This window comes from Rhamphochromis sp. 'chilingali', assembly GCF_963969265.1.
Source record: "Rhamphochromis sp. 'chilingali' genome assembly, chromosome: 18".
Classification (NCBI taxonomy): Eukaryota; Metazoa; Chordata; class Actinopteri; order Cichliformes; family Cichlidae; genus Rhamphochromis; species Rhamphochromis sp. 'chilingali'.
This window is the reverse complement of record NC_137945.1, coordinates 4,342,867-4,358,664: the sequence shown is the minus strand read 5'-3', so window position 1 is coordinate 4,358,664 and position 15,798 is coordinate 4,342,867. Positions and strand designations below refer to the sequence as shown.

The following is a 15,798-nucleotide window of genomic DNA, read 5'->3' as shown; positions in this document are numbered from 1 at the left end:
TTTATTTTGTTTATTTTTATTTTATTAGTATTTTCCTTAAATGTGTTAAATATATATTTTCTCATCTAAATGTCCACTGAAATGTGAGCCTGGGGGCGGTAATGCGCTTTAACATTGGTTAAAGCGCATTGAGTAGAAGCTCAACATTGGTTGAGCTTCTACTCAAGGTCTTTTCTTCCAGTTCAGAGCAGAAATGTTTTTGTTAAGATACTGGATGTTGTGTTTTTCTCCACAATTTTAATTATAAGCTAGATACATTGCTGCTAACAGCAACAGGGATGAGTCAGTGAGTCAGTTGGACTTGTGAATCATGATTCATGAGTCAGTAAAGTGATTCTCCAGTATTGAACGATTCGCGCATCACTATTGATGATGTAATGTGATGTATCAAATGTGATACACTAAGTATCACAGGGTTGAAAAAATAAAGTCTCAGTTCTTCACTTACATATACATTATGACAGAAATCTTTATTGGCATGCGACCACTGTTTTTTAATTAAGACATTTACAGAAATTCACATTTTCATTCAAATTGTGCAAATATCAGCAAATTACAAACATATATCAATCGAAAAAGGCGTTTTTGAAATTTTTTAAATGGGAAACATTTCAGTGTTAAACATTAGGCCAGAAAAACGTCAGAGCGTGACGTCCCCCCTCTATAGAGGTCTGCATCAGCAGTTTAGATGCTGAACCTGATCTGTGTTTAGCTGTGTTGTGATCATAGTGATCATAATACTGTCAGAGTATTGGCCAAAAATGTTTTCTAGACTAAACAACATAAAAAACTAAGCGCTAAAAACTAATAATTAACATTATTTTAGCTGTTAGCTTACACACACAAACTAACAGCTGTGGCTGTTTTGAAACCTTTGTCTAAACTGACAGTTGGCCACATTTTCACTGGGATGTTTTCACTTCAGGTAAGAATAAAACTGGAGACAATTCTTGAAAGAAAAGGAATCAATTGAAGCATAAACACATTCAGCACATCCTTTAAACACAACAGATTGTCAAAGGCAAGACTGCTGATTTACAAACGTTGTTTTCAAGAGTTCTCAGTGATGGTCCTTCATCAAACATCTTTGAACAGACAAATATGCTTATGGTCCATTTCCCCACCTCTAATAATACTGATACAGCATGTTTAGTCTATCAATTGTTTCGTAGACTAAACAAGTACAAGTGAGTCAAGTTGAACTAGTTCTTGTAATTAAGACTTTGTCCACCAGGGGTCAGCATTTTTCAAATCACAGCAGCGTCTGATCTGAGCTGACTGCATACAGAGACTGTTGGTGAAAACAGCCTAATGGTTAACTCTACGTCACTATGTTTTTACTTTGTTCTTCATCAGGTAGTAAAATAAGGTTTCTCTTTGTTGTGACTCTGAACAAAACAGAGTCCATCCTGGTTTGTGACGACGATACAAAGGCCGCGTGTCTGTAGCGCGTTAGCAGCAGTGGGTAGCTGTATATTGTAATACACAGAAAAAGAAGGCTCATGTGATTATTGCTGTTCTATCCAACTGTCCTGCGGATGATTGATGAATCCTTTCTTAACTTCCTGATTATTAAATTTAGTACAATTAATGAATCAATGTAATATTAACTATGTATTAGAGACGTTGGCAATGATGAGGTAAACTCAGCTGATGCCATGAACAAAGGTTATGGATGAGGCTCGGCTTCATTACACAGTCACCCGCAAAATAAAAAGACAGTAAGACACATATTCGTCCTCAGAATAAGAAGGTCAGAAAGTCATTCATGTCTAATCTACAGTAGCTGTTACATCATATCAAGTAGAAAAATTTAGGTTTTTTAAAATCTATTTATAGGATCCGTTAGTTTAGTATTCATTTTTCTGTATCCACAATGAAGTAGTTTATTTCCTGTTTCATTAAGTTGTTTGTTTCTTGTTATATTTGTTATATATTTTTATTGTTTTTGTACTTCACTGATGTTTTTGGTGCTTTCTTTTCACCTTATTGTAAAAAACCCTGAGAGTTTCATTGTCTTGGTGCATGCTCAATCATCCAGGTAAGTAAATCTCCAAAAGTTGATTCTGCACGTAGCGTTTTGTGGGAGCAGACGTGCACCATAAACCTACACATACGGATCAGTATTTAAGGTTTGACTCTCGTCATCCACTGGAGCACAAACTGGGTGTCATCAGTAACATAGTTCCCGAGTTCCTTCATCTAAACTCTCTGCTTAAGATTAAGGAACTGACCTCCCAGCCCTTTGTTCCTTCAGTGGGCTGATTTCAGTCATTATGCAAATGTACTGTTTATAAGATTGAAACCTGCAGTCAGCTGAGACTGAAGAAGTCACTTGGATGAGTGACGAAACGTTTCTCCCACAAAACGCTACGTGCAGATGAACAGAATCAACTTTCTTTTTTTTTACTTGAACAAAAGTACCAGCTGTTCAATATTTATCAGCTCAAAGTGTGACATGAACAGATTAGTTTCCCTCATGATGGCAGAACGATGCAGACAGACCAGCACAAACAAACGCCATCACACTCTATGGTGTGTAGACACTGCAGTGATTCAACCCTGGACTATAAACAACTCAAAGTCAAACAAAGTGATTAAAGTGTAGCACAGACCTCCTGATGGAGATTAGGGCAGCGATCGACAGGCCGATCAATACCAGTCCACACATAACAGCTGTAGTAATGACTGCAGTGTTAGAGCGAGCCCCTGTGGAAAAATGTGTAATGAAAGTACAGTTACTAATCATAATGTTGGTGATTATCAAAGAATGTACATGATCTTTATAAGTATAAACACAGCTGACTTAATACTTCATACTAGTTTGCGCACCAGAATATTACTGTAATCCCGACAGGCTTGTTTTACTGCTGAATTATTCAAAAACTGAAGTGTATGATGACTAAGTGACAGTAAAACTTGCTGCTGCATCAGGATTAGTTATGTTTTCTGTTTTGGTTCAACTGACAGATTCACTTCCTCAATAAGCTTTAACTTGTTAACTGAACCATGAAGAGAGAAACCTGTAAAAAAGTCCATTTCCCCTCCAATTGTTCCCCTCACAGTCGCTCACATGTCTTATTTTAGGAAATTATGAGTAAAGCTCACGTGCAGTAATAACACGAGGTCATAGCTGCAGAAACACTGATAGGTTCACTTTTGATACAGTTACACTGAATCTTTACTTTTACGTTATTGGTCTGTGTAGTTATGTTTCAACAGCAAACATTTCTGGGTGTGGGCGACCGTGGCTCAGGGGGTTGGGAATTGCATCTGTAACCGGAAGGTCGCCGGTTCGATCCCTGGGCTCTCTGTCCTGGTCGTTGTGTCCCTGGGCAAGACACTTTACTGGTGTTGGCCAGAGGGGCCGATGGCGCGATATGGCAGCCTCGCTTCTGTCAGTCTGCCCCAGGGCAGCTGTGGCTACAACTGTAGCTGCCTCCACCAGTGTATGAATGTGAGAGTGAATGAATAGTGGTATTGTAAAGCGCTTTGGGTGCCTTGAAAAGCGCTATATAAATCCAATCCATTATTATTATTTCTGAGTAGAATAAGTCTTTGTCTGGCTGAATGTCCCCACTTTACAAATGCAATAATAAAAGCTCTGGCAGGTGCATGGTTACACATTTAGTCAGGACTCTACAGGTAAGAAGTTATTTGTTATGAGAAGTTGAGATTTTGGGTCATGTTGTTTCACTTTTTAAACCAATGCAAAGAAAATGTCCAAAATACACATTTAGTAGTTTATTTTATGCTTTTGTCCAATTATCCAAATTTATTTGCATAGCCACCCTGGGGCGCACAGACACTGGCGCCCTCTGACCACCACCAGTAGGCAATGGGTGAAGTGTCTTGCCCAAGGACACAACAACCGAGACTGCCCAAGCCGGGGCTCGAACCGGCAACCTTCCAATTACAAGGCAAACTCCCAACTCTTGAGCCACGATCGCCCAATGATTAATTAATTTCTTTAGAAATCTGGCTTTATCTGGTCATCAGCTGGGCAAGTTTCTCCCTGCAGTGTTTTATATCAGCTCGATCTTACCTTCAGTTATTCTCAGGTGGATGTGGGTAATGTGCGTCTCCTCAGCATTACTGAGCTTACAGGTGTACATCCCCTCCTGCTTTGTGGATAAGTCCTTTAGCATGAGGCTGCCTGACTTGGACACATTCTCCACCTTCTGCCTCCACCCGTCTGACACCGAGTAGGTGACGTCGGTCCAGGACTGGCTCAGGACGGTCTGAGTGTGGTTGAATCTCCAGAGGAGGGTGAAGTTGGTGAGTGAAGTGTTTGAGGGGGTGCAGGGGATTGTCACACCAGTGCTGGGACCACTGATATCAGCTGAAGGCATACAACGTAAATGATTAACAACAATATTAAAAACTACAGTCTTGGGAAATTACTAAGAGGTCCATGCAGCCCCAAGCAACACCGAGCCGAGGCGAGCACTCCCACACAGAGCGTCATGTATCCATGGTAATCAAAGGAGCTTGCAAAGAAAAGCATCTGGACTTCTTTAAGATACTTGAAGACGTTTTGCCTTAACGCCCACTCACATCCTGGGCCATCTGATCTCAGGAATTTGCATGATAAGGTGGGGCCAGGTTTCACAATGAACTCACCCGAAACTCTGGCTGATTGAGACCCACACCCAGTTTCACACCTTGGCTCAGGTAATTAGAGGATCATCAGGGGGTCCTTTTGTCCCTCTGTGGGGGGGAAACTCCCACTAGGTTTATATCTGGGACTCTCCACCATTTGACCTTAGAACTGAAGAAGCTTCTCGGATGAGAGGTGAAACGTCTTCAAGTAACTTAAAGAAGTCCAGACGCTTTTCTTTGCAAGCTCCTTTGACTACGATGACCTGGATGACTGAGAACCTTCACAGACATATCCATGGTAACCACATAGTGAACCCTCACCAGCCAAAAGACCCCAGCAAAGAGCGTTGTCCAACACTCATCAGTGATGTGATATTTGCTTGAGTTTTCAGGTTCTGTTGCCACAGCATCTTACAATGCAGAGAAGACAGAATGCAATTGGACGAGAAGCGAAACTTAAACTCACCGGCAAAAGTTAAGGATACAAAGTTTGTGTTTGGTGATTTTAATTCTGTAACAAAAAGCAGGAAAAATGGTAAAGAAGAGGAGTCCTGACTCTGAGGGACTCTCAGACAGCCATGAATTTGGGATATCAACAGGAACTCGTGATGTCGTCTACGAATGTCATCACACACCCACTGTTGTGCTTCACTTCTAGAACAAAACATCCAAGTCAATATCCTCAGATATTTGTAACAGGGTATCAGACTGATCCATGCTGCACTGTTCCTCCTGAAGCTTGGAGTCTTCCTAAAAGTATCGTAGCACGGACCTTCCCAGGATGGCTGAGAAATGTGAACCCTCTGGTTCCTCTGTGGATCCAGAGCACCAATCCGGAGGAGCTGTCCCCAAACCCCCACTGATGTCACCCAGGAGAAGCCTTCAAGACCCAAAGCCTAAAAGAACTTGAGTTGAATTTCATCCACCTCAGTGCACCAACCACCAAACAGCTTAATAAATACCTCAGTGACCTCTGCCCCGCTGGCAGACCAATCTTCCTTGTTTTCACTGAGCTCATATAGACCCCTGCAGCTGAGCCCTCCACATACTGATATATGTATGTTATTACTGATATTTAAAGAAATTCCTGTATTTTCTAACAGTGTTTTGATGAGAGAGAGCTCAACAGTTTTTTCTTCTTTTTTGCATAAACCACATCCAAAGTCCGCCTTTAACTTTTCTGCTTTTTGATCATTCTGGTGCGCCTTGTTCATCTTGACACTTTTTAAAGGTCCACAGTCTTTGTGTGGATGCTGCATTTTATCTGAAAGTGCACGGTGACGAAGATACATCACGGATAGAGATTTCCTTGCATTGTTTCATCAGGATAGATAAACAGGTTTTGTGTTTTTTGTTTGTTTGTTTTAATTTTACAGACAACATATTTAATGCAGTTTTCCTTCATATTTTTCCTAGTTATCTACGTCCCATCTGCAGTTCTCCTAGTTTGGTTGAAATACTCACATAGTCTCTGCAGAGTGGCTCTCCTCCTGTTCCTGCGAGTGCTGATGGTGCAGATAAAGAGCAGGTGATAAACACCGGCTGAAAGCATCTGAGAGCTGCTGATGTTGTAAAGCAGCTGCTCAGTCCGCTCGACTGTGGTGGTGTTAGTGAAGGTGATGTTGGATGGAGGGCTTGTGGACCAGGTGAGCTGAGGTTCAGGGTAGATCCCCTCTGACCTGCAACTGATCCTGTTTTCAACCTGATTCATTTTGACCTTATTAACTGGAGCTGCAACAAAAAATCACGGATCAAAAACTCATCATTAATCTGATGACAAAAATGAACACAAAATCTTCATTCATCTGACAGTGCACGGAGAACTGAGCTGATGTTCACTGCAAGTTTCTCCTACCGTCCACTTTTAGGTTGACAAATGACTCCTGGTTTCCCGTGATGGTGCTGGTGTGGCACTTATATCTGCCCTCATCCTGAACCTCCACACTTGTCAGCTGGAGTGAGGCATTTCCACTGGAGATCTGGTCCTTGAACAGTGAAGACCTGTTTCTGTAGTACTGGTCCTGGTTTCCAAGCTGGTCTCTGCTGTAGTAGAATGAGTGGACATGAAGGTCTCTTGGTGTCTTAAACCAGTGGATGACGATTTCATTCCCAATCTTGAAACTGCACGGTAAGACGCATCTCTCCATGAAAACACAGGACACCTCAGTATCTGAAACATCAGAACAGACAAACACTAAAATTAAACACATACAGCGGCTTGCAAAAGTATTCGTCCCCTTGAACTTTTCCACAAACATGAATCAATTTGATTGGAATTCCACGTGAAAGACCCACACAAAGTGGTGAACACGTGAGAAGTGGAACGAAAATCATACATGACTCCAAACATTTTTTACAAATAAATAACTGCAAAGTGGGGTGTGCGTAATTATTCAGCCCCCTTTGGTCTGAGTGCAGTCAGTTGCCCATAGACGCTGCCTGATGAGTGCTAATGACTAAACAGAGTGCACCTGTGTGTGATCTAATGTCAGTACAAATACAGCTGCTCTGTGACGGCCTCAGAGGTTGTCTAAGAGAATATTGTGAGCAACAACACCATGAAGTCCAAAGAACACACCAGACAGGTCAGGGATAAAGTTATTGAGAAATTTAAAGCAGGCTTAGGCTACAAAAAGATTTCCCAAGCCTTGAACATCCCACGGAGCACTGTTCAAGCCATCATTCAGAAATGGAAGGAGTCCGGCACAACTGTAAACCTACCAAGACAAGGCCGTCCACCTAAACTCACAGGCCGAACGAGGAGAGCGCTGATCAGAAATGCAGCCAAGAGGCCCATGGTGACTCTGGACGAGCTGCAGAGATCTACAGCTCAGGTGGGGGAATCTGTCCATAGCACAACTATTAGTATCTGACCCACCTGGCCTTTTTGACAGCCACGTCTGGCCCATGTACCTGAAACATAAGAACATCTAACTTTAAAATATTAGAAATAAGCTTGCCTAAGAGTTCAGGCTGTGTTGAAGAATAAATATGGTCAAACCAAACGTTGACTTTCAAGCATGTTACAGTTGTGTAAATGCCGATTTTGCCCTATATGCTGTATTTCCATGAATGTTTGCAAATTCCTCAATTTTTCTAGTGAATTATAAAAACACGAGTGGTGGCTCAAAACTTTTACACAGCACTGTATACGTAACAGCTGCAGCACTTCTTCCTGCAAAGGTTACATGTTGTAACTTCGTACTGTTACTAGAGGAGAGCTTAAAAATTGTGTTGGACAGCCATTATTTCTGTCTTAATGGGCAACTCCCACTAGGGTTTAAATAGTGGGAGATTTACCCGAGGCACTGACCAGAGGGCAGCAGTCAAACAGGTGGTGGACGGGGTGCGAGAGGTCACCTGAGATAGTCCTGCTTTTTCTGACACAGGAGGATCTGGCCATGGCCTCCAGGGGTCGCAGAGGGCAGCCAGTGATTTTTGGGCAGTGTTAATTACCCTCTGAGCAGCCTGTTCTCAGTCGTGGCCCCTGCACATCTAGCTCCAAACACCCAGGCAGGAGGAGAGCACGCTCTCTTCTTGAAAATGGCTGTGAGTTCACTGCTATAAAACGACAGCCAATAAAGCAACTATGAGATGTGGTGGAACGGCAGATTCACATCACGGATCTGACAAATCTCCAGCAGCTGTGAGAAGCTATCAAGTCAACGTGGAACAGAATCTCAGAGGAGGGTTTCCAGAAAATAGCTGCGTCTTTGTAATGAAGGATGAAGGCAGCTCTGAAGGCAAGAGGACGCAACAAGATGTACCTGCTGGTGATGAGTGTGTGCAGGCTATTACATTTGTATTCATGTTGGACAGTCGGCTGTGATTTATCGAACTTCTCTTGTTTGAAATCTGCTCTTACGTTTGGTTCAGTTCACTAAGTGAAACAGATTTTGAGTGATGGGATTCTTAGTTTCGGTCTTTGTAATCAAAATTTTGACTGTAGGTCTCAGACATTATTAACAGGCACGTGCAGAGGGGGGGCTAGAGGGGCTTGAGCACCCGCCCCTTTCCTGATGAGTGCCCAAAGTGCCCTTTTGTTGAGGCAACTTTTAAAAGATTTTTTTTTGTGTGTGTGTGCGCGCGTGCGGAGTCCTGTCTGTGCCCCTCAACAATGTTATATTTAACTATTAATCACAGTTTTGCTAAATAAAAGGATCTGGCTTGCATCAGTCACATGATCACATTTAACCAATGATCGCCCTTGACGGCAGAACGTGCTGGTTACGAGCCGGGAACGAGCTCACAAAGAGCACGCGCATTTTTAGCGGTCCAGAGCTGCAGGAGAAACACAAGTTAACTCAGAGACACAGACTGATGCGACACAACCAGTAAGTAGGTGTACAGCGTACACTGTAGTGTGTAGCACACAGGAGTATTAGCTTATTACGTACACGTTGGTAAGTTGTCTTGTGGCAACTGACGAACTGAAACAAACGAGCGTGCTGTGTGTGCAACAGCGCGACAAACATTACCTGTCCTTTTATTAACTGCACAGGTAGTGCTGGTCACAGCTGCTGGCTACCTGTGTAAGGCTGTCATGGATCTGTAGCTCTGTCACTGTTTTAGGGAACATATTTAGTTTTAAAGTAAGTTTCCGGGCTTTTCCTGCCTTTCTGGAGGGATTATATTTCACTAAAAACGATCTAATATGCATGTTCACATAATTATGCATTATTATAATATTTTAAAAAACACACGCTGTATTTTAAAGAACATACATTAAGAAGCAGATTATATTGGTAAATGGCCTGTATTTATATAGCGCTTTACTAGTCCCTAAGGACCCCAAAGCGCTTTACATATCCAGTCATCCACCCGTTCACACACACATTCGCACACTGGTGATGGCAAGCTACATTGTAACCACAGCCACCCTGGGGCGCACTGACAGAGGCGAGGCTGCCGGACACTGGCGCCACCGGGCCCTCTGACCACCACCAGTAGGCAACAGGTGAAGTGTCTTGCCCAAGGACACAACGACCGAGACTGTCCGAGCCGGGGCTCGAACCGGCAACCTTCCGATTACAAGGCGAACTCCTAACTCTTGAGCCACGATCGAGATTTATATTTTAAATAAGACAAAATTAGGATTTTACAGCAGTAACATTATTGTATCTCTACAGTTTAAAAATGTAATAAGCTTTGCCCTGCACAGAGTGGATAGTGAAACAAATGGAATCATCATAAATACATTATTTCATATTTATTACTTCCCCCTCCTCATTGCTTTATTATTGTAGCTCTAGTAATAAATAATAATGTAAGGATTCTGGATCAGCACCATGATGCCCATAGTATATACAGTATTCTGAAGAAGGTCTAAAATGTCACTGTGTGTGCGTGCATGTGTTTGTTTTATGTATATGGATTTTAAAAAAAAATATTACTCATGATATAACATTGTCCAGACATGGCTGGTAAGGACATGAGGAGGAAACAGCAGGAGCTGTGTGAGGCTACTAAAGGCAGGGCTATAACATTTTTCTGTCATCATTTTATTTTATATTAAGTGCAAGAGTTGTTAGGTGTGGATAATTAGATTATAGTTTATTGCAATAGCAAGTTGTGCTTTGTTCTCACATAGCAAGTGGAGAGTGATATATGAAAAGATGGGATGGAAGGAAGAAGAGAAGCAAAGAGTGATTCACAGGCAGAGTCTAAATTATTTCTCACAGTTTTTTGTTGCCTTATGGTTCCAAGTGCTGTCACCAATCTTTGCATTTTGTTATTATCTCATGACACTTGTTTAATCAGCTACCATCTCTCCTGTGGACTTTTTAATGTCTACAGTCTCAGATCAACACAGCCCTGCCCACCAGCACTATCCACAGCAACCCCTCAACAGCAACATTGTACCCATCAGGTAAAGCATCGGCTACGTTTGCTTTGCCTTGTTGCCCATATTAGATTCTTGATGAATGTGTGTTGTTGTTATTCAGCCTGGTTCAATGTGCCCCTTTAAACCTCTCTGCACGGCCCTGATTATTAACATTGTGTCTAACCCTGAGTGTGAGCTTGTTATTACAGCCTGTACTCTTTTAATTATTGTAGATCTTTAGCTATGTTGTGTTTTGATATGCTGTATTTTTACAACCTAAATTACAGAATTTAGACTTCTGTTTAATATTTTGTAAGTGAAAGCGGGCGGACTGATTGGAAAGCAAACTGAAATGTTTAAAGTACTTAGAATGAGGTTTTCAGAAGAGGAAGGGAAAAAGGAAGTAACATTGATACTTGATCTTCGCAAATATTCAGACATAAGGACTTCAGTGTTCAGAGATTTCAGTTACTGATTATATTTACATGATTAACAAGCACAGTGATGCATGTCTCCTCTGCTCTAAGCCCCAATAACCAAACTACAGTTTCCTCTAATAATCAAAGTTAACTATGGAGCCCATTCACTGACGTGCCGTCCAGACTCGTGTAACTGGCTTTGGCTACGAATAAAAGCCGAGATGTGCTTTTGCTGCTGTCCCATTGTAGTCGCTCAGGAAGAGGACGTCTCCCACCCAGCCCGACCGTTAACTTCTCCGCTTTAAAAGCATTTCCAGACCCACTGATAAATACGACGCATTACTCAAATCCTGACTGCGACATCATGTCTACGTTTAGATTTTTGTTCAGCCTGCTGAGATTTTCAGGGCTTTCCCTCCGTCGCAGGAAATCCCGTGTAGTCGGGCTGAGTTTGTTTCCTGATTTTTAATGTTTTTAACTAAAAAGTTTATGCGTCTTTTGAAGAACACAGACGCCAAGCTTCTTATTACAGCCTGTACTCTGTTAAGATGCTTATTGTAGATCTTTATTTTCGTTACTTCTAAGCAAAAGTTCGTTGGTTCAGTTCCAGCCAGGGATAATAAATAAATAGATAAATGAACAAACCCCGCCTTGTCACGAGGGAGCAGTAAATGCCTTCACGAAACATCAAAAGAAGTCCAAAGAAGTCCAGTCGCAGAGCCAAAGCGTGAAAACTGAATACAGTGAAAAGTTTCGACCAAGTTCCCCAAAATGTTTTTTTTTTTTTTTTTACAAACGCTCTGATCAACTGACAGCAAACATCTCACTCACCTCCATCTACAATCGTCAGAAAGATCCAGAGTAACAAATACGAGCTCCGTTGACGCACCATTACTGTTACTGTAGCCGTCGCATTGAAATGTAATTATTTTGTGATTGCAATGTTCAAACTTTGGTGTTTAATCTGGATTCATGTTGTGTTGTCGCCACCTACTGGTTGGCCTGAGTGTGGCGCTTTGTGGTGCGCATGCTTTGGGGTGATGCTCAATTAAGTGCACGTGTCACCAGAGACTGAAGGCTCGAGCCAGAAAGAGAATGCTGGCCTGTGTAAAGGGTGGAAATATAGAAGATATGGACTACAATTGCTCATGAATGTTCAGTAGAAAGGCGCGCACGGTATGTTGGTGCATTTACTTTGTGTGTATGTTTTATTTGAGTTGTAATTTTTGTTCTGCTGATGTAATATCCGTGTTTTTCATTGATCGTTTCACCATAGTTTTTCACGGTGTTTGCTGGTGAAAAGAAGATTAAAATACTGGCTGAACATCAGTTGGAGCATGGCCCTTTATTCTACTTCGAACATGAAAAACCTTCAGGAGCAGTTACAGTTACATTCTCCGCTGTGTCCCGCCTCCTCACCAGGGACCTACTGTCCACAGTTTTCTTTTAAATCAAATCAAATCACTTTTATTGTCACATCACATGTGCAGGTACATTGGTACAGCACATGTGAGTGAAATTCTTGTGTGCGAGCTTCACAAGCAACAGAGATGTGCAAAATACAATAATGTAAACAAGCAAAATACAAGAATGGCTACATCTGAAATAATAGTATATGCATTTCTGGATGTGTATACTAAATATTTTTCTACACGTGTGTGTGTGTGTGTGTGTGTGTGTGTGTGTGTGTGTGTGTGTGTATGTGTGTGTGTACACATATTTTACAAATTAAATAGAGTAAACAATAAATAAAATACACAGAGTTGAATATGTGCAAAACAGTGGCATTACTGTACAGTATGGAATGCATAATGTTAAAGTTCCAGTAGTGAAGCTGAGGTGTCTATGACGTGTTCAGCAGCCTGATGGCCTGGTGGAAGAAGCTGTCTCTCAGTCTGCTGGTACGGGACCGGATGCTGCAGAACCTCCTTCCTGATGGAAGTAGTCTGAACAGTTTATGCTGGGGTGACTGGAGTCCTTGATGATCCTCCCCGCTTTCCTCAGGCACCGCTTCCTGTAGATGTCTTGGAGGGAGGGAAGCTCACCTCCGATTATCCATTCAGAGCACCGCACTACTCGCTGGAGAGCTTTGCGGTTGTAGGCGGTGCTGTTGCCATACCAGGTGGTGATGCATCCAGTGAGGATGCTCTCAATGGCACAGTGATAGAAGGTCCTGAGGATGCGGGGGCTCATGCCGAATCTTTTCAGTCTCCTGAGAAAGAAGAGGCGCTGCTGCGCCGCCTTCACTGTTTTGTTTGTGTGTACTGACCACGTAAGATCCTCAGCCAGATGTACTCCAAGGAAGCGGAAGCTGCTCACTCTCTCCACAGCAGCGCCGTTGATGGTGATGGGGGTGTGTACTTCTCTGCACCTCCGGAAGTCCACTATCAACTCCTTTGTCTTTGTGACGTTGAGGGTGAGATGGTTGTCTTGACACCAGTGGGTCAGGGCGCTGACCTCCTCCCTGTAAGCCGTCTCATCACCGTTGGTGATAAGACCCACCACTGTAGTGTCGTCCGCAAACTTCACAATGATGTTGGAGCTGTTAGTGGCCGTGCAGTCGTAGGTGTAGAGTGAGTATAGTATAGTTTACATGAGGTGGATGAAGTCAAACACAAAGCTCCCTGTAGTCAAAGTTTTTTTTCATTAACGTTTTCATTAAAATCATGAAAGTTATGGTGCAGTGACTGTTTTTATGTTTCTTTAAATTCAGAAACATAATTCCTGCTGCAAAGGTTAAAAAGGGGCCTGTTTACACATGCAAGTGAAGTTACGGGCATGAAATACACTTCAGACTGTTACAGGTCAAAATGAATAATATGCGATATTCAACTCAAAAACAAACTTATTAAATCTGCGGGGGTTTTTGTAACTTGTCGTGTTATTTTCTGTTGAACACCCATTTGCATATTTCGTCACCAAAAACTCTCCCAAACAAACCAGAAAATGTTGCAGGATCATCGGATTAAACATGTAACTGGTTTTCAAAGCTGTGGGACAAATCTGCAACAGAAACAAGAAAAATGATTTAATGTGATGGGTCCTGCAACACTGACGCACCGACGCATGTATCAAGCTCACATAGCAAAGCCTGCGTGCGTCGCTTTAAGAAAAAGTCACGTGATCGACACAGCTGCAGTATCGCTCATTGCCAACGACCCAATCTGTGTTTAAAAGGTTCCGCATCTGTCAACGGAATGAGTCGCCACCAAAAAACACAAAATTACTCTCGCAAAGATAAAAAAATACACATCTCTCCATAACAAAATGGAGCCCGAAAGAAAAAGAAATGTTTCTGCTGTGTGGGATCATTTTGATCTTTTAACTGCAAATAAGGTAATAGTTTGTCTGTCTTTGTTTCAGTGTAACCTATCATAATAGGAAAAACAGCAATGTGACTTGAAGTGTAAATTATTTATTTCATTTTATGCAGGTTAAATGTCGCATCTGTTCTGTGGAGCTTTCTTACACAAACAAAAGCACCTCCTCAGTGTTTAGGCATTACAGAGCCAAACATGAAAATGAGGAGACAAACACACCGAGGGTGAACACTGGTGGGCCTATATAGACACTGAACAGCTTTATCATCATTTGTTTTAATTAATGTGTTTTATTATTTTCATCTAGGAAGACTGTCCTGGACCAGGCAGTCCTGGATTTTATTATAAAGGACTGCCAACCCCTTAGTATTGTGGAGAGTGTCGGAGAGAAAAATTCCAAGATCAGAGGATCCTTTAACGTACTGGGGGGAAAGGAAGACATATTATCAGAACCTTATCCACCTGGCTTTACAGTTTTTGTGTAGCCCAGCTTCATCTGTGCCTGTGAGTTTTCCAAAGCTGTGGAAATGGTGCAAAAAAAAAAAAAAAAATGCAATAGACTGAATTCAAAAACATTGGATAAACTTTTTTTTCTGAATAGAAATTTATAATAAACTCTGAGTCAAATGGGTAATATTACATTCACAATACTTTCATTTTAATTTTCACTTAATGTCATTCACAATATATTTGTAGAGTATAAAATAAAGATGTGTAAAATATTTGCAATGTAAAAGATATAAAATGATTCCATGGAAAGTACAATACCTTACAGTGTACAAGTGTGACTTGGCCATTGAATCAGTGTCTGTTGTGAGTCTCAAGTTGCCTGCAATGGTATTTAAGGTCCAGCAGGTGTCAGCATGGAGCAAAACAGCAACACTGTGTCGACACAGCATGGATACAGTTTGTGCTGAAACGCTTCACGAGGCCTCATCTACCCATCGCTACACGAAACCGAACATGACCGTATTCAGTCATAGTCCCCTGACCTGTAAAGCATCATCGATGCAAGCAGCATGTAAATTCAAAAGACGGCATAATATCATTTTACCTCTTTTCTTCGTCCAGTGCAGAACCACACCAGCTGCTGTCGCTGATAATGCAATGACCAAAATGTGCTTTTGGTATATAGGTTTTGCCTTCTGCACTTAAGATGCGTTTAGATGAGGCCTGCTGGCTTTTAATTCAATCACCATTTTCTGCACAGCTGTCACATGACTACACTCAGACATCACGCAGACTTCATTACAGGGAGATAAAAGATTAAAGATCTGCTTAATTGCAAAGAAAGCCTTTCAGATGTATCTTTTAGAAAAGTTCAGGGCTGCAGTGAGTGTGAGTCCAGGTCACATGCCCCAGCAGAGGGAGTGTTCGCCCAGGGCGCCAAACAGGCTAGGACCGCCACTGACGCCACAAAATGTTGAAGTCCTTCTCTTAAAGCTCTTTAGCCTTTTCGGTTAGTGTTCATACTCTTTCGCTTTTATGAGCAGTCTGTAGTTCTGTAATTTGCTCAGCATCATCTTCTTCCACTGCAGTAAGTGGTACAGCATAGTGCTCTTGGAGATCTTTGTCAACCGTCTTGTGAGTATAGTTAAATGTCATTTAATGGTCTGTGTTTAGATTTCAAAAT

At 41.9% G+C, this 15,798-nt stretch overlaps 1 protein-coding gene across 3 annotated transcripts; it reads right to left on the bottom strand.

Annotated features, from left to right (window-relative positions):
* Positions 1 to 469: 469 nt before the first annotated feature.
* Positions 470 to 12,503, bottom strand: LOC308385497 (V-set domain containing T-cell activation inhibitor 1-like). Of its 3 annotated transcripts, XM_080864450.1 has the most exons (6): positions 11,677 to 12,503; positions 7,481 to 7,515; positions 6,458 to 6,772; positions 6,067 to 6,333; positions 4,046 to 4,342; positions 470 to 2,709 (listed from the first exon to the last, which is right to left on the bottom strand). In XM_080864450.1, the coding sequence occupies exons 2-6, from the start codon at positions 7,509 to 7,511 to the stop codon at positions 2,585 to 2,587; spliced, it is 1,035 nt and encodes a 344-aa protein (XP_080720576.1). In that variant the 5' UTR covers positions 7,512 to 7,515; positions 11,677 to 12,503; the 3' UTR covers positions 470 to 2,584. The 3 variants fall into 3 exon arrangements, with proteins under 3 accessions (XP_080720576.1, XP_080720575.1, XP_080720574.1); XM_080864449.1 differs by lacking the exon at positions 7,481 to 7,515; XM_080864448.1 differs by lacking the exons at positions 7,481 to 7,515; positions 11,677 to 12,503 and adding an exon at positions 7,324 to 7,470.
* Between the last annotated feature and the right edge of the window lie 3,295 nt (positions 12,504 to 15,798).